The sequence below is a fragment of the Myripristis murdjan genome, chromosome 11, assembly GCF_902150065.1.
Source record: "Myripristis murdjan chromosome 11, fMyrMur1.1, whole genome shotgun sequence".
In the NCBI taxonomy this organism is placed as follows: Eukaryota; Metazoa; Chordata; class Actinopteri; order Holocentriformes; family Holocentridae; genus Myripristis; species Myripristis murdjan.
This window is the reverse complement of record NC_043990.1, coordinates 10,651,107-10,673,349: the sequence shown is the minus strand read 5'-3', so window position 1 is coordinate 10,673,349 and position 22,243 is coordinate 10,651,107. Positions and strand designations below refer to the sequence as shown.

The window sequence follows — 22,243 nt, the reverse complement described above, 5'->3', positions numbered from 1 at the left end:
TGTCCTAATATGTGGCACTAACAAAAAAAAAAAAAAAGCAAATTCTCCTAAACAACATACAACAGGAAACATGGGAAGTACATAATAAATATTGAGTCTTTTTTTTTTTTTTTAAACACTATACAAGATGGTTTGTTACTACAGGTGGCCCCCGGTTTGGCCTCGAGTAACATGCAAAACCATTCAGCTTTTTATCTGTAGGTCGAAACCATAAAGATGAATGCACCAAACGCATGTGACGTGGGGGAATGTTTCAGGCAATATACACAGTACAGGCAGAAATATGACAACCAACAAAGACGTACAAAGTTCACAAAGTCCAGAAATGGTCAAACTGTTTCTCCATGGATATCGTCTGTGTGTCAAGGTCTTCCAGTCCTCTTCATTAAGTTGAATAATCCTGTGAGAGGGAAAGAATAATGAGACACACGACAATAAAACCCCCCCACCAAATCTACTATTTGAAGACATACTAGGCAAAATGAGAGTTCAACTTACAGCTCTTGGTTTCTTGTTGACCTTCATGTCAAACCTACAACAAAAACAAAACCACATTAGACAGTGTCAGACTAGAGAAATGCTTCTGATAGGATTCATGGTTAAAAGCAGCAACACTACTGTATCGTTATAGTGAAGGGAGCTAAAGAAACCAGCCCGGAACAAGAACACTATTATGACCACCTCTTTGTTTTTGTTGGTGCTCAAACCTGTAGCCTCCCCACCTCCTTTTGGCAAGTATTTTCTTTTCTTTCTTTTTTTTTTTTAAACTGCTAGAGTCGGGGAAGTAAACACTCTAAGATGTCTTAATACCCCAGTATATAAATCATCTAATGGAGTCTAGTGTTAGAAGCTGATATATATATTAAAAACGCATGATTACAGAAATGAAGTGTTGGACATGTGGACATGCAGTATGACTGAATATCTAGCAGGCTTAAACTCACAAACTCTAAGTCAGCAGAAGCAGACGGAGAGCAGGAAAAACAGTGGAAAAGTAAGGATGGGGTTTACAGCAGGCAGGATGTAAACACCACAGGAGCAGGAAGTAAAATTCAGACTTACTCAAAGTCATAATCAAACATGGCAGAAGGGCTGGGGGGGCAGCATTAGGGGAAGGAAGAGAGCAGCAGTCGTTAGTTCACCAGCCTGAGTCTAAGCCCTACTGCTAAAAAAAAAAAAAAAATACTGCAGTCCAGACTCAAAAGAGTGACAGATTACTGCGTCAAAGGACATTAGGTGAAGCAAACCTGCTGTGGTGTGTGTGGTTAGAACAGAATAGCCTGAGTAGGGGAAAAAATGTTGACATTTTAAGAAACTCATGTTAACCAAAACAAAGCAACCTGTGACTGATATTAGCTCCTCTGCACATTTCCCCTGTAGAGAAACCAAAACAAAAGTGCTATGTTAAGGGGGTGGCCAGACAGACATTTTCTGTCAAAAACAGACTGAACCAAATGCACCATGAGGAAAGTGTAGTGTTCTTCGACTATTGTCGAACATCAAGAACTGAAACCACATGCACTTTTTCGGACCACAGTATCTGTAATTATCTGTCAACTTTTCAAATTTCAGAATGGTTGAGCAAATTATTTGACTACTACACAGCTTCCCAGAGTTGTACCACACTATCAATTCAAAGAAACAAATTTAGTATGGCCTGATACAATATTAATGTAACAACTGGCCTTCCAGGATCGCTGTATCCACAGTATCTTTCTAGGCCACGCGTTCACTACCGTTTTGCTGCTTTTGTCTTGCAACTTCTGGCACAATGCTGAGAAATTGATCTAGGAGCCTTCCAAGTTCATCGTTTGATTTTTTGAAAACACATAAATAAGTCACCATTTTTCTCTTTCCAGTTCATTTTACGACGATGTTTTTGACCCAACACTATGAGCTAGGTACTCAGGTTTGTCCATATGTGCATTGTTTATTTGGTTTGGGATTCATCCATGCTAGCTAGTATCTTTACTACAAAAAACCAGCAACCAAAAATAAAAAGGACAACGGCGAAAGAGGGCAGGGGGCAAAAGGTCAATAGGACTATGATGTTTAAACTGAATCCTGACACTGAAAATGTTTTATTTGACTTGCACACGCAGCTTTATGAGCATGAATATAGCCAGAGGGCTGTGACTGTAGAAATCCAAGTGTCTGTGTTTACAGCTTATGCAGTCTTTTGTCAAAAATGCCATTCCTGCTTCACATTCCAGCTGAACACAGAAGAGAGAGTGACACATCCACATATGAATTTCATCCATTTCATCTGTTCCTGTCTGGCCGCTGCCTAATACAAACCAGACACAAATGACAGCGACAGATTTCAAAAGAACTCTCAGGGAGGACGTTCATTTGTACAGAGCAATGTGAGGGGAAAGACGGCACAAACTGGCACAACAGACATGGTCTGTCTTGTGTCTAGCAGTTCTACCTGTGTCTGTTTTTGTTCTTCCTCTTCTTGTGGCTCCCGTGGTGGCTGCCTGAGGAGGAGGAGGCGGCCTTCTGGGGTTTCAGGTCCTGCAGCGCCCCGTCTGCGTCCTCGGTGTCCTCCTGGCTGGGCTCGTTCTCTTGGTTTTGGAGGTCTGGAGAGGTGTCGCTCTCCGTGCCGCTGCCTGCCTCACCTGAGGGGCCGGATCACAACGCAAACTCAGCCTGATATCAATCAGTATGTTTACATGTACACTGGTTTCCCACTATTATTCTGAATATGACAATATTCCTATTTAGATATGGGATACGTACACAGCATAAGACTTGAATATCACCTGGTTTTTGGATGTGCACAAATATCGCAACACCAACCTTTTCAGTAAGGTTGTTGAATAAATGAAAGAGGAAGGCAGTGTTTGCACGGTCAAACAAATCAGAGTATGTGTGGCTGCATGTAAATGGAAATACCAGTCATCTTCAGTAACCATGTAAACAGTTCAGTAGGAATATTGTCTTTTTCAGAATGAGGGCAAGAAGCAGGCCATTTTGTGCATGTAAACATAGTCACAGTGTCAAATTCAAACTGTAATCAAAGAGGCTGAAAAAAATGTTGATGCTGCTCATTTAGGACGGGTATCCACAGAACTCACGCTTTTCATTCATGTGGTCAGGTATCCCACCAAGTGCACATACTGCCTGCATATTAAAAGAAAGAGGGTGCTTGGGTCAGTTGTATTCTGCATTAGTGATTTTCTAGTGTACCAGTGAAAAAACAGAAACATCTGTTTTTTTGGTTTGTTTGAAGAAAAGCTGGCAGAAGAACTCACTGCAACTGATGTGACCGATGACTTGCTGAACAAACGCTCTGCTTCCTTGAATTTCCTGTTTCTTCTGTCAGTCTTACTGTTGGAGTTCCTGTTAGAACAGATGAACAAAAGAAAATACTTTGAGTTTGTTTGTCAGGGGCCATGCTGATGACTGACTCAGATAACTCAAGGTCTCCACATGGAGCCTGATGTACAATACCATCACAGTTCCTTTTCTATTCTGAAACATAGCCATGTCCTTAACTTCAAGCGCCTTCCTGCTAGGTTAGTGTTTTATCTACCAACACAAATACCTCAATATGAATGTTGTGACAATATTATAGAGATGACTACAGGTGCTTCCATGACTTTCTCAACACAATTATACTTTTGATAAACAATCATTACTTATCCACATAAGTAATGATTGCATCTACCTGAAGCAGGTAGATGCAAATAAAATTGTCTAATACACTCAGAATTGCATTTCCTTTTACTATAAAAACAGAAATACAACACTGATGCCATATCACAATATTCTAAATCCCAGACAACCTGCAGTTTTATAGCCAACAGATAAAATATTGATATATTGGCCCACTCTAGCTTAAAAATACTCAATTTTACAACAAAATTTCTGTGGTTGTTTATTATATCTTGTTGACAATAAAGATAACTGATCAGCATGGCTGTTATGGGACAAAGTTTTCAATGTCATGTCAGTGTCAAGATAATGCTCTAAAAACAAACAAACAAACAAAAAAACTATATAAAGAAACACTATGCATGTGAAACAAGCTTTAACATGCCTCTGCAAAATTAACTATACATAAATTTAAAAATACTCTATTTAATTTACTGTAAGACTTCTAAGTATTCAGGTTTCCCATTATTTTTTCTTTCTTCTTCCCCGTTTCCACCACAAAACACAATATTTCCAGGAATGACGCAGCTGATGCAGGGCTTACTTCTGGTTGGTGAGGTATCTGTCCCATCCTCTGATGATGTTGCCATACATCTGAGTGTCTTCTAGGTAGCTGCCTTCAAATGCATATATCTGTCTTTCCAAATTCACCAGTGTCTCCTGGTGTATCAGAGAAATCACATGATTAGAACTCATGCAGCATATCTGACTGCCATTTCAGGCATATTTACAAAGTGTAGCCTATCTTCTGATAGGTTACTCCGACTCAAACAAACAATCGATTGAGTCAAGCTTGCTCCTGATGGTTAGCAGATGAAAACATGACTGCATCAAAAGCGTTTCAGGTAACCTGTCATCAGCAACATTTTTAAAGCCACTGTCCTCTAAAAAGTTCTGAATGTAAACCTGCATCATCTGTAGGCCACTGCAGGTAGCATGACTCTGAAAATATATCCTATTCATACAGGCCTATTTGTTTACACAATGAGGCGCTTTGATATTATTATTATTTTTTTTTTTTTCATTTTAGAGTAAACTACTTAGATTCTTCCGCAACTGTCTCATAATTTACCAGAAACTGAATGACTAGTTTCTAAGTGCAGACACAATTGCTTAAGTTTAAAATTGTGGAAACAAGAGGATGAGTTATTAACATTATTGTACTTTTGTATTAAAAAAAGTCCAAAATGTCCAGACAGATTTATGAAAATATTATCACACTAATATTCTGGTTTTGTTCTCAGGTTCAGAGAGTGGTGCTGATGATATCCCATGGATGCAGGAAAGAGCAACAAAAGAGATAAGATGCTGTAGACTAACACGAATTACAAATACATACACTACTCACAAAAAGTTAGGGATATTTGGCTTTTGGGTGAAATTTATGGAAAATGGAAAATGTTCACGCTACAGTGATATTATATCATGAAAGTAGGGCATTTAAGTAGAAGCATGCACTGGTGATTTCCTCATCTCAAACAATTTCTTGAAACAAAAGCCAACAACAGTGGTGGGTATACCACAACAAAAAATGTCAATGTCTCAATAACTTGTCATGAGCCCTTGAGCATCAATTACAGCTTGACAACGACATCTCATGCTGTTCACAAGTCGACTTATTGTCTGCTGAGGCATGGCATCCCACTCTTCTTGAAGGGTGGCCCTCAGGACATTGAGGTTCTGGGGTACAGAGCTCCAGCCTCTATATGGCGACTCAGCTGATCCCATAGGTTTTCTATGGGATGCAGGTCTGGAGAAAGTGCAGGCCACTCCATTTGAGGTACCCCAGTCTCCAGCAGCCGTTCCCTAATGATACGACCTCGATGAGCTGGAGCATCAAACACCTGATGTGAATTTTGCTGTTAAACTCCTTGTTAGAGAACAGCAACTTGTGCAAAAAGTACTGAAACACTGAACAGTTGGACATGTGCATTCAAAAGTTTACAGAAGGTCACATTAAGTTCACCTGAAAGGGTTAGAATGCATTTTAGGTTCATCCTGAAATTTCACCCGAAAGCCGAATATCCCTAACTTTTTATGAGTAGTGTATAAATTACAAAACTAAAAAAATTCTTTCTACATGGTTAGTGTGAGCAAGTGCATCTTTCTTGTATCTGCAAGCATTTTTTCTAGCAATGCGGGGGGATTTTTCACATTATGTGAATTTAGGAGGTCATTTTAGTCTGTTGATTAAGATTGGGGTTGGCATTATGCATAAATTTATCATGGGAAATATTAAGGAAAGGCTGCAGAGTGAATGTCGTGAATCAATTAAAAATTCCTTCGCTTTTCTGGAAAGAAAAAACGCCATTTTGCACTAATAAGGGCCTGGGGAGGTTACCGCTACAGGTAATTATTATATCTATTAACGCTGTGTGTTTAACAGACCGGAGCCTGCAACGGTTAACCGTGGCTAACGTTAGCATGCTCTGCTAACGTTAGGTACACCGTTACGGTAGCTCAATCAAAAAAGAAAAAACGGTGAGTTTTGTCGCATTATCGATAACCAGTTCATTGGTTAAAATAATGAGGAGTGACGTCTTGAGTGTATTAGCAATACACTGTGGAAGATAACAGTTTGTTTTTTAAAAAAATCATCCACTCGTCTCTTTGGAGTCTAGCTAACGTTAGCATTAGCTTAGCGTTAGCATTAGCTTAGCCGCCCGTGAGGCCTCCTCGTGTTGGTCATTTCTCAGCAAACGTTAACGTTGGATATATATTTACCCTCGGAGTATCAAGACAGTTTGGCTCCTGTAAAATGAAACTATAGTAATTCAGCTTACGGCGAGTTCTTGTTTCCTCTTCACGAGTTCAGCTAGCTCCCGACGTGTGTCAGGGATCTGTGGTGGAGTCGCCTTAGCGTGCATCGCCATGATGGTTTGAACTCTCCAGAAAACAAAACGGTGGCGGGTCGGTGAAAAGGACTTCATACATGTAGCTAGTTTCACCGATGGATGGCGATAGAGGACAATGTTTTTTTGTTATCAGGACATTCACCCACATACTGTTTCAGGATACGTGACTGTTTTTTCTGTTTTTTCGTTGTCACGGCAACAGTGATCGTCAACAGCGATCCTACAGCACAACAAGGTTTAGTTAACCTGTTACTCTTGTAAAATGCAGGAATATCACAGAGACTGACAAATTCCTGTGTGTCATCCTTGTGGATCATGGGCAAAGTATACCGAGGACTCAGTGAAAGTGAGTTCCCCTGATTATAACTGCTGTGTGGGTTTAAATTGTAATTTTATCATCATTGTAGTGAGTGATTACTCTGTGACTATTGTGTAGTCTACAAGATCCCTTGTTCCAGTGGTTCACCTTCAATACCAACAAAATACCAAGCAGTGGTGATAAACAATGAGGAGAAGAAGGGGTTTTCATCTCAAACTAAGAGGTTCCCCCTGTCACTCCATCTGGTAAGACATTTTAAATCTGCCAGCTCATTTAATCACTGCAAAGAAATAGCTACAATCAGCATAAACATGACTCTGTGTGTGTGTGTGTGTGTGTGTGTGTGTGTGTGTGTGTGTGTGTGTGTGTGTGTGTGTGTGTGTGCGTGTTTGTATCAGAATGAAACTGTAGGACCGGGAAGCTATGGCGGCATTGGTCATGCTGAACTGAGCAGCCCCTCTTTCTCAAAGAGAGGCACCACAGGCTTAGCATCCAAGGTTAGGGAAGCATGTTATTTGTGTAAAAATCAATGGCAAGTTAAAGGTAGTATGTAGTTTCAAATGGGAGGGCATACCGCTTTGTTATGTTATGGTAAAAGATGACAAATTGTTATTTATTCTCAAAGAATGTGTCTTATACCTCATGAGTTCAGCACAACTTTTTTTTTTTTTATCCCATCATAACCCAAAATATAAGGTAATTTTGCAAATTTGTAATGTCAAAACATTGGATTCTAAAGACATTTGAAAGTGTTGCATCAGTGCCATTGGCTATCAGAGTTCAAACTATGAAAATGATTTTTTTATTTTCTTTCCTAAAAATATTAGCAAACACATAACAGTGTGCCCTGCCCTATGAAAGTGCTCAGTCTGCCTTTAACTTTGGATTTTAACGATCACCCTGAAACACGATAAATCATTTTCAGTGACAAAAGCTGGCTCTGTTTTGAAATAAATTGCTTTTCATGTTGTCCAATCCACCAGGCTGCAAGGCTTCCCCGCAGCCCACGCAGATGCATCCCGGGACCAGATGCATACAACCTGCAGGCCTCCATCCTAAACAAGCACAGCTTTGGCTTGGGAGTCTCCAGGGTCTTCAGACTGCCTGTGGCTGTGCAGCGTGACAGTCCTAAGAACAAGACACCAGCACCAAACCAATATGATGTATGCGATTATGCAAGCGCACAGTCATATTTCCGGTGACACTGGTTTCTTTTAAGTTTGTGTCTCTTGAAACAGCGCTCTGTGCCTATTTTTATGAAGTTGTTTTCAACTCTTCTGTGTCTGTAGGTATGCTTTGGAGGGCGAGACACTAAAATCCTGCAGGCTGGTTCATCAGGTTTTCTATCAAAAACTGGACGCGGCAATTTCTGCCCAAACAGAAACATGCCATCACCATGTAATTATCTTTTAATATGTGATGTCATGCCTAATCTAATTTTGTAGTGTTTTATTGATGGCTGTCTTCAATTTAGTCTCATATTTTCTCCTGTTTTATCTCTTTTATTTCTTTAATATTACTTTATACATTATTAAAGGCCACTATAAGGTTAGTGACACCTTAATTCAGAAAGACCCCAAGGCAGCCATATCACCCTTCAAATCAAAAACTCCAAGATTCCCTGCTCCATTGGACAACTGTGTGCCAGGGCCGGGAGCCTACAACCCTTACCAGGCCCCTGTGCCAATGAAGAGGCCCGTCCTGCCGTGAGTAAAACCACAATATTTACCAGGTTTGGATACCTGTTACCTAGCTACTTTCACTGGCCTAAAAACTTATGTCTTTTCAACTTGTGTTTAAAGGAGGAGACATTATCTGGCAATATCAGCAGCTCCTCTGCCTGTTCCCAAGGACCCTCCCCTCCCAGGCCCTGGGCATTATGACATAGTGAATTATGACGGCCCGTCTAAGCAGCTCATGTCCTCTGCAGCGTTTGTGTCCAAGACCAGTCGGATACCCCAAGACCAACGGGACAAGGGGGGGCCAGGCCCAGGTATTGACTTAAATGGAAAATCCACCTGAAACACTTCAGTATAGTGCTACATATTAAATTGTTTAAGGATAAATATTGTAGTATGTTTAATGGTAAATATTAGGTGTTTAAGTGTTTAAATATCATTAGCAATATGCCTTGCATTTCTGAGGTCATGTTGTTGTTTGGTGGTGAATTTTTCTTGCTCTTGTGGATATCAGGCCAAACAAAGTTAATGTGACGTTACAAGATACTTCCACTGCAGCTAAAATGAAGTGTGGTAGCAGAGGAAGTGCCATCTTCTTAATACATCAACATACATCAGGTTTTGATGTTAGGATTTAAGACTAAAAGACCAGGGACATCTTTCACACCATTTTGCATCAGTTCGAATCTGGTCAGGACCCTTTGCTGCATGTCATCCCCCCTCTCTGCCCTGTCCTTCCTGTCTCTCTCCACTGTGACTGTCTAATAAAGCAGAATTGGCCAGAAATAATCTTAAAAAAAAAAAAAAGTAGAGTAAGAGACAGCGATTACAGTTTGTCCACCAACAGTAACCTCAGTAACGCAATATATCTAATTACATATCTAAATAACTATAATTCCTGGAATTCATCAAACATCTCAAAATCATGATATCTAACAGTATAGGAGCAATTTTTTGATTTTTAAATTTTCTTCTTGGATCAAACTTCAGTAGCACTGACTGATAGTTCAGTCAGCTCGATAAAATTTTGTTCTGTATTCTATAGTCTTTGGCAAGAGGGAAGAGTTTGTCCCACGCTCTAACCTGTGGTGTCATACCAATGTACGGTTTCACAGAGAATCAAATGGAAAAGATGTGGGAGGATTTAGGCTTATTTTAAGTAACCTTTGTTTAAATGGAACAGAGCTATACATTAAAATGAGTCTAAAAATTATGTAAAGGTTAAAGGCAGACTGCAGTTTCAGAGGAGAGGGCACCCCACCTTGTTATGATGTTAGGACTTCTCAAATGAGAAGAACTTAGAAATGCCTCAGGAGTGCAGGACAATTTTTTATACCCCATCATATCCCCAAAATATAAGAGCCTTTCACTTCATGTTGTTGTGAACATTTGACACCAGAACATTAGAATCAAGACGGGCATATAAAAGTGTTACATTAATTCTATGGAGGATTAGTCTTGGTATGAACCTGAGGGCTTTTATCCTTCCTCAGCCTCATCCTTAACATCAGAAACCAAAGTGGTGTGTTTGCCCTCCCATTGGAATCTGCATAGTTTGCCTTCAAGACAAAAATTGCACAGTGTAACAGTGCTTTAGTGTTGTGATTGTTTTTTTTTTATTTATTTTTTTATCATGGTTATATACAAAGTATCAAGTCAATGTTTCTCTCTGTCTTTTCAGGTTTTTATGAGCCACAAATGCCTTCAAAGCAGTCCTTCTTTTACTGCCACTCCAAGGTCTGGATTCCTGTATGAAGCACTAAAGGATATTCACCCTGCAAATATGTGCAGGTGCTTTGTAAGTGTGGATAAGGGTGCACACGTGCACACCCACACACACGCACACACATACACACAAGTTTATTTGTATCAGTATGCTTCTTTGCAAGGTGGTATCGTTGGGGGTTGATAAGTATGAGTTAAAGACAGAAAAGGACAGTGCAAATCCAATATTTGCACTCATTTACTCGATATTTACAGTCGTCTAATTGACCAGCAGGATGGAGGGCTTTTCGGATATTTTGTCATGAATCAAATATTTACCCATAATGATGACATTGGGAAACATGACTCCATTCTTATCATTAGTGCAAGATTCTGGTGAAATGTTGCCCTCTAACCTAGAGATGATATAGCAGATGATATTGTTGCTGCAGTCCCTGACAACTGCTGGTCCCGTCCGTGGTTTGCCACAATAACAGCTGAGAGCTTGAGATGACGCGGGTGTGCCAACTGCTGGGGGGCAAGCAGAGGGGTGGAGTGTGACTCTGTATGTGAGCAATGTGACTGACCGGGCATGAGGCAGCCGTGGCGTTTGACCCATAGGACAAATGAACACAGCAGTCACTCCCTTTATCTGCTTAATAGCCCTCCTCCGATTTACACATTACTGGTGGCACAGGGGCTTGAGAACTTATTCCCTCCATGCTTTCCTGTTTTAGACATATTTTTTGTTCTTAAAACACTGATGTGGCCTGTTTTGTTTTCACCAGGTGCAGCTAATAACCTGGATATTAATTTTCACATCAAGATTTCACCTAGAATGGAAATTACAGAATAAAAAAAACAAGATTGTGCCATGAATTTGGGTGTTATTTATGCCTTGTGCTGTTTTCCTATCTGCAAGAAAAAGAGTCAAACTGCAGTGTCATCTGCTCACAAGAATGCAGTCGGAGATTTTTCCTCAGCACGCGGTCAATGTTCCCTGCTCTTGATACTGCAGCAACTGCAGCCATGCTTGACTCCCACCCTGTAACAGCTGTAGATATATTCAGACTCTGACTTCAATAACGTGCTTTCAAATTATGTGTGCTCACCCTATAAAAACCAAGCCATTGTATGCTTGGGGTTTTACAATGAGACACACATTTTATAACCCCTTCTCAGGAGAGAGAGTCTGCTTTCCCCCTGGTCAAACGTGCGGGGAGGATCCGAGCAAATCCTTTCAACTGAGCTGATGGCCTGTTAGAGGCTTCAGGGGGAAAAACTAGGGCTATGGTGGTGGTGGAGAGGAGTGGCAATTAACCACATACCTCTGTGGGTTATGGAAGGAACCTCTCACAGTGAGACACTGGCAAGTACGAACATGCACTCCCTCAAAGGAAGTCTCACTCAGACTGCCTTTTGTTGTAGGAATATATGGAGAGCACATGGATCGGGTCAACTGCTCTTCGATGGGTGAAAGGAAAACCCCCGTCTTATTCATATGTTTAAGTGCACTGCTCAAGAAATTGAAAATTATAAATCTAATCAGATACACTAGCACAGTCATACTGGAATTAATTTAAAATACATTTCAGCCATAGTAATATGTGAGAGTTCGTACTAAATCTTTCCGATAATGGTCCGAGAGATCCAATAAAATCAATTTGCAGTATCTGTGAAGTGGTGCTAAAATGATGGGGTTACAGAGTCAAAGAGCTAATCATGTCATCTTAAGCTTATTTCTGCTGCTTGACGGTACATCAGGGGATTGTAGGCAAAATCTGTTCTGCTGTTATTTCATAAGGATTGCATAACGCATTTAAACATGCAAGGTATATTTATAGAATCAAAAAGGAAAAAAATAGACACTGAGGTTGAATAAGAGGTGCTGAAATAATATGTAAAATAAAACATACTGCTTATTTTGTTTATCTTTACTTAGTTGCAGGTGAAGGGTGTAGAAGTGTGAAAGTCACTGGCAGTAGGTTTTTTGCATATTCACATATGCATATTGGATTGATAGATCAATAGACTTTTGCTCTGCTTGCGTACTAGCACATAGAGGCCTGAGGTGAACTCGACGCCCTAGCTGTAGTGGGAGGAAGTCTTTGTATCATTTTGCTGTCATCAGTGTCTGAATATCATCTGAATATCATCATCAGTGCAACAAAGGGGGCCTTCACTGATCAGATGCCCTCTGTATAGCTGGGAACCATAAAAGCGGATTATTTGAAAAGAAAAAAATCTTATCCTCCGTACCCCATGACTTACCAACAGTTTCTACAAAAACATCACGAGCATACAAGTACGCTGGGTCTAATCAAGCACCTCTCAATGAGCAATTACAGACGTATTTGAGCACTTCTTCAGCAGCCACACATTGCAAGTCAATAATTATTTATTGGTAGAGCTGGAAAGTGCTAGTATGTATACTGTCCCCATTATAATGGTCAATAGAGGATGGATAGGGTTGTCCTTTAATGCATTTCATTGTGTGTGTGTGTGTGTGTGTGTGTGTGGGGTGGGGAGCATGCACGTGGACATGCATGTGTGTGTGTGTAAGGGAAAGAGAAAAGCAGAGGAAGATGTTCTCATGGAGACGAGATAGAGCAATGTTTATTGAGTGTTCCCTGCCTTCCCCCTGCTACCGCATTACATTTCCTGTCCCCGCATTTCAAAACCTCATTACTATGTCAGCAAATCATTTTTCAACGGAGACGCCAGACTCCGCAGCAGCGTAGACAACTCCTCACAGCCGCTCTCTCCTTCACATGCACCACAGTTTAGGTTCAATTCCATTAAACTTGATGGAGGCACTTCCCTCCCCTTTTGATGTGTATCAGGGCGACGTGCAGATAGATTAGCAGTGTTTCAAGGTATCACAAGTCTTATCTTTACCCTCCATGATAAAGGAATAGCTCACTGCAAAATGAAATTTCAGTCATTATCTACTCTCCCCCATGTCACCTAAAACTTCACAGGCATTTGTTTGACTGCCACACACACAGTGAGTTCGCCCCTGTAGTTCTATCTCAGTCTTCTGCCAAAGTACAGAAAATAATGTATCATATTTTTATTGCTCAGAAATGCATTTCATAGCACCCCCAAAAACCTAGCAAGTTATCCACTAATCTGAGTATTTTCCCAAACTATCATAGTTATTGGGGCTCTCAATACAGTTCCAACAAAACACTCAGCAAATTTCTCCAGACAGCATAATCCAAATGTTTTGCAGCCAAATGGGTACACTGTGGGTCCAGAGGTGCAATATTTGCCTCATTAAACTCCTGTATTTATCGATTGAAAATGCCCTGGTTGAATACAACCTACAGTTGCAAAGTTTCCTGGACTCACTTTGCAGTTTTTTTTGCTTTAAAACACTTGAATTATGTTGCACCAGCTGTTTGGAGAAATGTACTGAACATTCATGTTTTTAGAGTTGTAAAAAGAGCCCCAGTAACATCTATAGTTTGGGAAAAGGCTGATATGGAACTGCAGTGGATGTCTTGAGGTGATTTTGGTGGTGCTATGAAAATCAATGGAGTTTGTCTATGTTGACCTTATACTGTTGGAATTCAGAAGCTCGGAGGTGAAATAAAATGTGAACCAGAACGGTTTAGACAACAAGAAGTCAACAAGAAGCAACATCAGCAGCCCAGAAGCCCAGAGTTCAGAGTGTTGAACTCTAAAATCTAAACTGTCCTTGGTGTCTTCACCCAGCTAAGTGGGTCATGCATTTTTTATCTGCCTCTCATCTCAGTCAAATACATTTAGCCTTTTAGCATTCAAGGCAGCTCTAACGTCATGTCATGGAAGCTGGCCTAGCTGCGTCTTGTTTGCTGCTCGGATACGATTTGAAAAGGAGTAGTGAGTGATTATCCTCTGGTTTATTTCATTTCCGTCTCTAATGCAATTCTTCACGTTCTGCAGATTAGAGAGAAACATGATTTAGAATCCAGATGACTTCATCTATATTTAATCTGAATTTGATAACCACCAAAAAAAGCCTTGAGGGGTGTGAATCTGGTCGGACTATTTATAAAAGGACTCTTTTAAAAAATGAATGACAGTCTTCCTCAGCCATGCAAAGGCCACCTCTTGCTCTCCTGTCTTCATCTATGAAGCAGCTGCAAGGAGGAAATTATGCATGTATTGTCCATTATGGACTTAAAAGCACTGATGCAAAAATGTGTGCGAAGATCCAAAATACTCCAATAATCCAGATATTATGGGGGTAATAGGTCTGGGCTATATGAGAATATACTAATCAAAACATGTTTATCCAGTCATCTATGCTGCATATTTGATTATGGTTAATATTTCTCCTTTTTCATTCTCTGCTGCCCAACTGATCTGATAGAAGTGGACAGCAGATTGTATATTTTGACCTGTCTTTACAATATTACATGATAACAACAGTTGTTTTCCGTCAGGGATGTTTTGCAAACATGACCTTCAAGCAAACCAATTGTTACGCACGTCTTTCAGTGGGAAGCGGTGATTAATAGAAGCGTAATTGCCATATTAAGACGGACAGGGCGCTTCATGTACTGGATTGAGGCGCACACGCCAGTCAAGCTGCTCACCTTGCAGCGAGCAGGCCTGTTTTCAGCTGCTGGGGCACATCTGACGGACTCTACCATCCAACAGGGACCAAAACTCAAGAGGAGAGGAGGAGCACTCTTAAACTCTCTCACACTGGCATGGTTGGAATCGCCGAAGGAGGTTTAAGAGAAAATAATATTTAATGTGTTAGTGATGAAATCATTAGTTTGTTAGATGACTGATCCTAGTGTTGAGTGGATCGATTAAAATCTCTCCCCCCTTTTCAGTCAAATGGCACAGTCCGCCTGTCCGGCGTGCTCGGTTCCTCCCTGCACTCAGCTGCGCCAAGTTAGCCAGAACGAGCCAGAGAGAGGCCGGAAGTGCGGCGATTTTGCTTTCAAAGTAAAACTACTGAGTTATAAGTTAAAGCTCACTGCATTCTACACAGTATTCAAGGTATAATATGTGTACACTGCGCTGGTATCTCGCTGATATTGTTGGCCAGTTATGTCATTCACTGCTGATATTATAAGACACAGCTTGGCCTGGATAATCTTCATTGTAGGCCAGTGTTAATTTATCCACAGGTCTATTTTAAATTATTTTAAATTATTTTAAATGAATTTCTCGGGGAAAAGAATTCATTTATCCCAGAGCTCCTCCTGCCACTGAATAGGTGGTGTGAGCACCTAAAGAGCTGCGAAGACCATCCTAAAAGTCTTTCCGTCAGGTTTCAGTGACGCTTATTCCACCAAGACTAAAACTGACGGAGAAACACTATTTGCGAAATAGTGTTTGTAAGTGTTTGTAAGACATTTGTAATTCTGGAATGGAAGTGGGGAGAAAAATAAATAAAACAAAATTATATTCAAGCTAAAATTAAAACAGAGACTGAAATGCAGCTAGTTTATTAAAAGAAAATGGAAAGAAAAACATAAACAGTGCTGTTTCAAAAATCAGACTGATAATATCAACGGACTAACTCAGATTACTGGATTAATATTCCCTACAAACCTTCTAGATTACAGTACTGAATCCTTGAATTTTTGAAGACTAAGTTGACCATATAGCCTTCCATCAAACATAGACTACATGGTTGGTATGATTATAGAGGTACTGAAATACTTCATTTTGGCAAAAACGATGCAACACATTTTAGCAAATATGAGTTTTATTTCGGAAAACGTCGACAGGAAGTCGCATGTCTCATTGTGGCTAACTTGACGTCGGTCCTGCGTCTCACTGGACGGGATTTCTCCCACTGAACCTTTTTATTCTCACACTGTACATTTTCCAGTCCAGACACACAGGCCCACTGGATTTGACTTATAGTGTCTAATATAACAAGACACTCACATCGGCTGACTCTTATCAGCCTCTTTAGATTCCCCTCCGCTATTTTCAATCGGAGTCTTATTTATTTCACATTATTTTGTTCTCCACTTTTCTCTATTCCGGTTGGATTTACAAAGGGCGTGTTTGGACGGTCTGTACCGGGAGTTTCATCTCCTGTACTTGTCCGACTCTGAGGAATGACAGCAACTGTGAAGGGACAGCGAACCGCCTGAATGGAAAAAATGGATTATAAGGACCTTGGAAATCATTTCGAAGAGAAACTGACACTAACAGAGAAATGTGAGTTGCTGTTATAAATATAAAATAAGCCATGAATCATGTTTACTGCTGAATGGTGGTGGGGTATTTTTTGTTATTACGCAGGTTATTCTGCTATTTAAATTTTTCATCATTTTCTCTATATGGTTTCATAATGAACGGGTGTGTCGGTGTTTTGAGTTACCAGTAGCCTACACCACTTCCCTATGTTGATAAACTGTCGTGTTTACCATTTTATTATGTTATAACATGACAGTTTAGCAGACAATAATAATAAAATGCTCGGAAAATGTGGCAAAAGCGTCGCAGCTGGCCAGTGTTTGGACGCAAATGGCTGTAAACACGCTGCCCCGTCAGATTTCTTCACGTTATCTCTCACGCAGGATGTTTTTGTCTTCTCTGGCAACCTGTTATAATTCTGCATCAACAAAGGCGCAGGCTCTGAGGCTCCCAGCGCCCCCGCAGCTGGCTCCTCAACCAGTGGCTCCAACCAGAGCGCCTGGAGCCGCTGCGCTGAGCTGTGGTCTCCATTACCATCATCACGTCAGTCCTGCACTAGGAGAGGAGGGAGAGGGGGGAGGAAGGGGGGTGAAGGCCCACATATAGGCTGGCAAATTGACATGGCAATCAAACCTGACCCTGGAAATCTGATGCAGCTCAAGGCATGAAGCTCCCTGCCAGATCACTGCAGATTCACTGAGACAAACAGAATTACCAATCACAATATCAGCAATAATAGTGAGACAGCCTGCTTTATTAATACATGACGACTCTAACTCCCTCCATCTCCATCTCCATCTCCATCAGGTTTGATTGCAGGAACTGGTGAATGGGGATTCAGTGTCTTGCTCAAGGGCACGTCTGCTTGAAAGGCCACAGTCCAGTGAGTGGCTCGACAAGGTCTATTTTTAACTCTCAGCAGTGATATCCTCATAATAACATATAATGAAACTGATGTAAGGGGTGTAAAACCACCTGGAGATGTGGTCCACCAGCCTCTTCCATGTTTGTACGCTGGTTGAAGGTGACTTCTGTGGTGGCCACCCCCTCCTCCGCTTGATGAGGAGAGCGATGGATGGAGGGAGAAATCCCTGCTGCAGCTGTTTATCACTGCACCGGCAGGCTGTCAGGGTGCTTGTGTCCTGAGTGGGTCTGCTGTGTATGTTGGTGCACTGAGCAACAGGGGAGATGTTTTCTGTGTGTGTGTGTGCGGAGGGTGAAGGGTCAGCGTTGTGGTCAACTTTCGATATTATATCAATATTGTGATGTAAGACTAGATGCTGCCTGAGACTTTGAACATTGTAACCTCATGATATATTAGAAATTAAAGCCTACAGATGGAACTTATTAGACTCTTCTGTCTGTCCCATTATCCTCTTCAACCTGCTTGGTCATCATATCCACATTACTAATGATTCCTTATCATAAATCTCTGAGTAAAGTCTCATGAAAGTACCAACAGACATCCCTATATATGTCACAATATTGATATGGAGGCATTTCAGTCAAAGACATTATGATATTCGGTTTTGTCCATATCACTCAGCCCTCTTTGGAGGTTGTTTTGGTGTTACAAATTCAGTTAATCTGGTAACATGTGAGTGTATTTTTTTATTTTTACACATTAATTTTGCTTTCAAAGTTCTTTCAGCCGGTCGGGTTCTTGAAATACCACATGAGCTCATGTTTTGGTCCCAGGAGTTTTACTGAAGAGGGCCAAGCACTGGCTGCTGCCCCGGCAGCACACGCAGTGCCGGTCAGCGTGTGACGTTATCAGGAATGCTGGACGCCGAGAAAGGCAGGGGCGTTAGATAAACACACGCATTCTTTCTCTCTGACTCCTTTCTGAAAGCAGCAAGTCTCATTCTTGTAAAGAGCCGGGGTTTGTTTGGTTGTTCCAGCCCGGTGCGCCTGCTGCGTCGGTGCTGTGAGAGGAATCTAATCCCATATCAAAGTAATTTATTCAGGTCTAAGGTTGGCAGAGCTCTGGTTTAGCCCTAATGTATTAAACCCCACCTCAGTGCTCTCGTCCCAATTCCAACTCCCCCCATGCTTACTCCTCATGACCCCATCTCGCCTGTCATCCTCCATACCCCGCCGCAAACAGCCAACAAGAGACATTATGCCACTTAATCAGAGTCTGCAGTTCCTGGAAAACGCTCTCTTCTGCCCGGCAATGCCTCAGAGTCTGTGGTGCAGAGCTGAAAAACACAAGAACCAGAGTTTTCTCCTGAGAGCACAGCTGGTGGCTTTTCTAGTTGACGAGGAGTCAGGCCAGAAACCAAAACCGAGCCTCTCCAAGACGTGACATGTTCAAAGACTCTCTGTTCATGCTCCACAATAGGAGTGGCACCGGCTTCCTCGCTGAGACAATTCACCGTTTGTGTGACAAACACAGAAAACTGTTTGAACTTGTGTCGTACATAAGCATCAAAATCCTCTTGACGCTGGCTGTATGCTGTTAAGTGTTTGTAAAGCCTGTTCACTTTGACAGAACAGGTTACATCTCCTTTTCAGTAGGGCTGAGTGACAGAGCTAGATATCATACAGGACTTTGGATATTGCAATATGGTGATATGGCATAAAGTTTCCTGGTTTTAAAGGCTACATTACAATAAAGGGATGTAATCTTCTGAATTTATTAGACTGTTGTAGCTATTATGTGTCTCTGCCTGCTTGGTCATCATATCCACATTACTAATAATTGTTTATCACAAACGTCTTGCATGTCCATATTTAATTTAAGCACCAATAGTCATCTCTATAGTTTTGTCTGAATATTGATATTGAGGTGTTTCCGTGCGCTACGGTGCGGTTGATATTTGATTTTGTCATATCGCCCAGCCCTGCTTGCCGGATCATATCAAAACAAGACTAATTTCCATTTCATTTTAACTGTGGTGCCACCAGAATGACTTTTCTGCCTCCCTGCCCTGCAGTCAGACTCTTTGTTTCAAGTGAAATGCTCCTCTGTGGAAGTAATCATGGGACGTGGACTCCCTTTTGCCCTGCAGGCTTCCCAGTCATGCTGATGTTATGTTCCTGGCACTCGTTCAAGATCCCAGTCCGTCTGATTTATTAGGCTTTGCGGCCCGTCTCCATCAACTTCTGATTCGTCTCTGTGATCTATCATCCTCTCTCATTTAGGTCAAAGAAATAAGCCACTTCTTTCTAGGCTTGCTGTAAATAAATAGAGCTGCGTTACTCGAGTGAAGCATCGCAAGGATCACATCCTGGATTATGCATTTAGACTGTTTAATCCAGAATTACTCCCGACCACTCGATACTGTCGATGTGAGTCAGAGTTGGAAGGAAGAACAAAATGTGCAGCCTGAAAGACAAAGCTGCTCTCAGTTCCTCAGACAGGACTCAGATTCGCACAGCCCTGCAAATGTGTCTCCTCTGCGGCCTCTGGGCTCGAATGCTTGCAGGCGCGGGTGGGCGAGCAGAGGGGTGGGATAGGGGACGGGTGTGGACGGGATCGGCCAGAATGCGGTGGGTGATCGGTCATAAAACTGGAAGGGGATGGTGTGCGCTCTCTGCAGAAGAAGGAGAGGAGGCAGAGGCAGAGAGGTGTCTGCTGCAGAGAGGCCGAGCAGAGGCAGAGCGCTCCTCCACGCTCCACGTCAGCGAGCCCTGTGACCAGATGGTATAAATCACAGCCGTGACACAGAGTCCGCGCACAGGAAGGGGAGGAAACGCTCCATCCTGTTGCAGAGCGCGGAGAAGTAGAAGGAGAAGGATGTGTAGCCTTCTCAGAGCTAATGCACAAATTAGTCATGTTTCCGTTCTATTCCCCCCCCCCTTTTTTTCTAAATAATACAGAATTCATGAATGGGATACTGATACACTTAATCCTGCTCCTAAGCATAATCCTGTCAAGGAGCCACACCGCAGAGACGCAGGAAGTTTAGTCATGGAAATGAGTGTCACAACACATTTTCTACATCAGTGTCTTTGTAGCAACACCTATTTTTCACTTATCTGAGGTTTTTTTTATAGCTAATAGGAAGGGAGTGACACGGGGAGTGGAGTGTTTAAGCTTTATGTGCTTAAAGTGGTAATCCCGAAGATCCGCTTACTGTTCTTTTTTTTTTTTTTTTTTTAATATATTTTGTTTCATGTAATTTTATGTAGTTGTTTGCTTTTTGTTTTTTGGTGACATATTTGTTGCAAAGTGGTCTTTCCTGTCCGTTTTCTTGATCATGTGTCAGTCATACAGTGTGATATCTTTTTTTCCCATGGTTTTTTTTGTTGAAGCTGTTGATGAAATCTGATTCTTGTTGTATGTGGTGCTTACTAATGCTTACTACCAAGTTCTTTTGTTTATTACAAAAGAGGAACGGGGCAAAGAAAGACCTGCTGGGTTTTTAGAAACACAAATGTTAAAGCATTCATAAACTGAATAATGTTTCATCAGTCTGTGAAAGAGTAGAATAATATGAAAACGAGGCTCATTTTGACAGCATTTTCCCCTACAATTTAGTTTTATGTATGAATGGCAAATACAATACATAGGCCTACACCAAACATGTGAACAAGAAGAGATTTTCATTAATTTAGATGCCACTAAGGTGCTGAAAAATGGGACCGCCCGCTGAATATAAGACAATAAAAGGATACAACAAAATGTGATTGAATGCAAGACAATTTGCCGACTTAATTTTAAAGTCATTTGCCCAATTTTGATATTATTTATCATTCCTTTTCCTTTTTCCACAGTCGATCTCTTGCTTTGCTTTAAAAAAAAAAGTGACCTATAATTTATGGGGGCGCGATTACACGAAATTGACCTTCCAGCCCAGTTTTCTGCACTTGAATGTGTCTTGAATTTTGAGGCGGCAGACTCGCTTTGATGTGTTCGACGGAGCCTGTGGAGTGTGTCCTCCGGGCCCTTGCAGCTAACCCAGAGGCACTCCCTATCTCTTTTTTTTTTCTGCAGTGCACGCTTTTTTTCCTCCTCTGGGGCAGGGCTGTCTCGCTATTAAAGTTTAATTGGGTGATTTTAACACAAATGAATCCATCTTACATGTTCGGTTTGGGATTTCTCGCCGTGCGTGCTGTCATGATGACATCTGTCCTCCTGCAGTCTTGCCATTAGGCTTGAATTCCTTTGTTTGAAGCAAACCGTGCCTGAATGTGTCTTGCATTATAGGAAACAATCCCCTAATACATGACTGCCACAGGAACATTTAATTAGCTTGTAGGCTGGCACAGAGTTGATGTTATTCTTTGGATGTCTCATCTGTTTTCTGTGTTTTTTGCCTCACAGATTCTCAGCTGCGCCTGTTTGGTTCCTGTCTCGCTGGTCCTCCTTACCCATGCTGCCTTGCAATATGTGCTCCATGTTTTTGTTTATGTGTCAGTCCAAGAATCGCTAACAGATGCAGCACCCGTCTCTCACTTTGAAGTTTGTGTGTTTGTGTGTGAGTGTGTGTGCGCAAGATACAGTGAGAATAAGTGGGCGCCATGTCAAATTTATCCACATCAAGTCTCTTATCTATGCACACACACACACACACACACACACACACACACGTGTCACTCACCACACAACACCTCAGTCACAGGACCCTTGGCTTCTAATTTTAGAGCGCAGATGAGGACCGATGTCTGCTTGTGCCTAACAGACTGTACGGCTGCAGCCCAAATCCATAGAGATAGTGCAGGGGGGAAAAACAATAACAAATAAATGGCGATATAAATGGCAAAATAAACAGGCGTGTGATCAGTCGACTCGACCTGCCACCTGCCCAGAACCACAGATCAGATACTGGACCAAATTTCCCATGTGCTTTCATTGCACTGAGAAAATGTTTTATCTTTTAGTTGCCTAAGTGTTCATCATCATGTGGTGTGTCAGATGT

General features: G+C 41.5%; 3 protein-coding genes across 14 annotated transcripts in view; 2 read left to right on the top strand and 1 right to left on the bottom strand.

The window, feature by feature from the left end:
• Positions 1-45: 45 nt before the first annotated feature.
• Positions 46-6,602, bottom strand: meaf6 (MYST/Esa1-associated factor 6). Its single transcript, XM_030063415.1, has 7 exons — positions 6,444-6,602; positions 4,205-4,320; positions 3,258-3,345; positions 3,081-3,126; positions 2,432-2,621; positions 499-532; positions 46-400 (listed from the first exon to the last, which is right to left on the bottom strand). The coding sequence occupies exons 1-7, from the start codon at positions 6,588-6,590 to the stop codon at positions 386-388; spliced, it is 636 nt and encodes a 211-aa protein (XP_029919275.1). The 5' UTR covers positions 6,591-6,602; the 3' UTR covers positions 46-385.
• stpg1 (sperm-tail PG-rich repeat containing 1) lies at positions 5,764-21,857 on the top strand. 6 transcript variants are annotated; one of them, XM_030063414.1, is made up of 10 exons: positions 5,764-6,009; positions 6,784-6,861; positions 6,952-7,079; positions 7,233-7,331; positions 7,818-7,997; positions 8,124-8,232; positions 8,372-8,540; positions 8,637-8,827; positions 10,195-10,311; positions 11,006-11,092. In XM_030063414.1, the coding sequence occupies exons 2-9, from the start codon at positions 6,831-6,833 to the stop codon at positions 10,266-10,268; spliced, it is 981 nt and encodes a 326-aa protein (XP_029919274.1). In that variant the 5' UTR covers positions 5,764-6,009; positions 6,784-6,830; the 3' UTR covers positions 10,269-10,311; positions 11,006-11,092. The 6 variants fall into 6 exon arrangements, with proteins under 6 accessions (XP_029919274.1, XP_029919270.1, XP_029919272.1 ...); XM_030063410.1 differs by lacking the exons at positions 5,764-6,009; positions 11,006-11,092 and adding exons at positions 6,020-6,141; positions 21,649-21,857 and having other exon boundaries at positions 6,718-6,861; XM_030063412.1 differs by lacking the exons at positions 5,764-6,009; positions 11,006-11,092 and adding exons at positions 6,020-6,141; positions 17,184-17,247 and having other exon boundaries at positions 6,718-6,861.
• Positions 16,018-22,243, top strand: part of LOC115367599 (MAP7 domain-containing protein 1-like) — a 38,076-nt gene continuing 31,850 nt past the window's right edge. For all 7 annotated transcript variants that reach the window (XM_030063407.1, XM_030063406.1, XM_030063405.1 and 4 more), the window contains exon 1: positions 16,018-16,397. In XM_030063407.1, coding sequence (XP_029919267.1) covers positions 16,331-16,397 — 67 coding nt within the window. In that variant the 5' untranslated portion in view covers positions 16,018-16,330. The remainder of the gene's footprint in view (positions 16,398-22,243) is intronic.

Excerpts from the sequence above, each read along its gene's own strand:
- meaf6 (XM_030063415.1), bottom strand. The coding sequence starts at position 6,590 with ATGAAGTCCTTTTCACCGACCCGCCACCGTTTTGTTTTCTGGAGAGTT. Across the intron at positions 3,346-4,204 it reads AGATACCTCACCAACCAGAA|GAACTCCAACAGTAAGACTG; the intron begins GTAAGCCCTGCA and ends CTGTTCTAACAG. Across the intron at positions 3,127-3,257 it reads CATCGGTCACATCAGTTGCA|GCAGTATGTGCACTTGGTGG; the intron begins GTGAGTTCTTCT and ends TTTAATATGCAG.
- stpg1 (XM_030063410.1), top strand. The coding sequence starts at position 6,831 with ATGGGCAAAGTATACCGAGGACTCAGTGAAA. Across the intron at positions 7,332-7,817 it reads CCACAGGCTTAGCATCCAAG|GCTGCAAGGCTTCCCCGCAG; the intron begins GTTAGGGAAGCA and ends CCAATCCACCAG. Across the intron at positions 7,998-8,123 it reads CAGCACCAAACCAATATGAT|GTATGCTTTGGAGGGCGAGA; the intron begins GTATGCGATTAT and ends CTGTGTCTGTAG.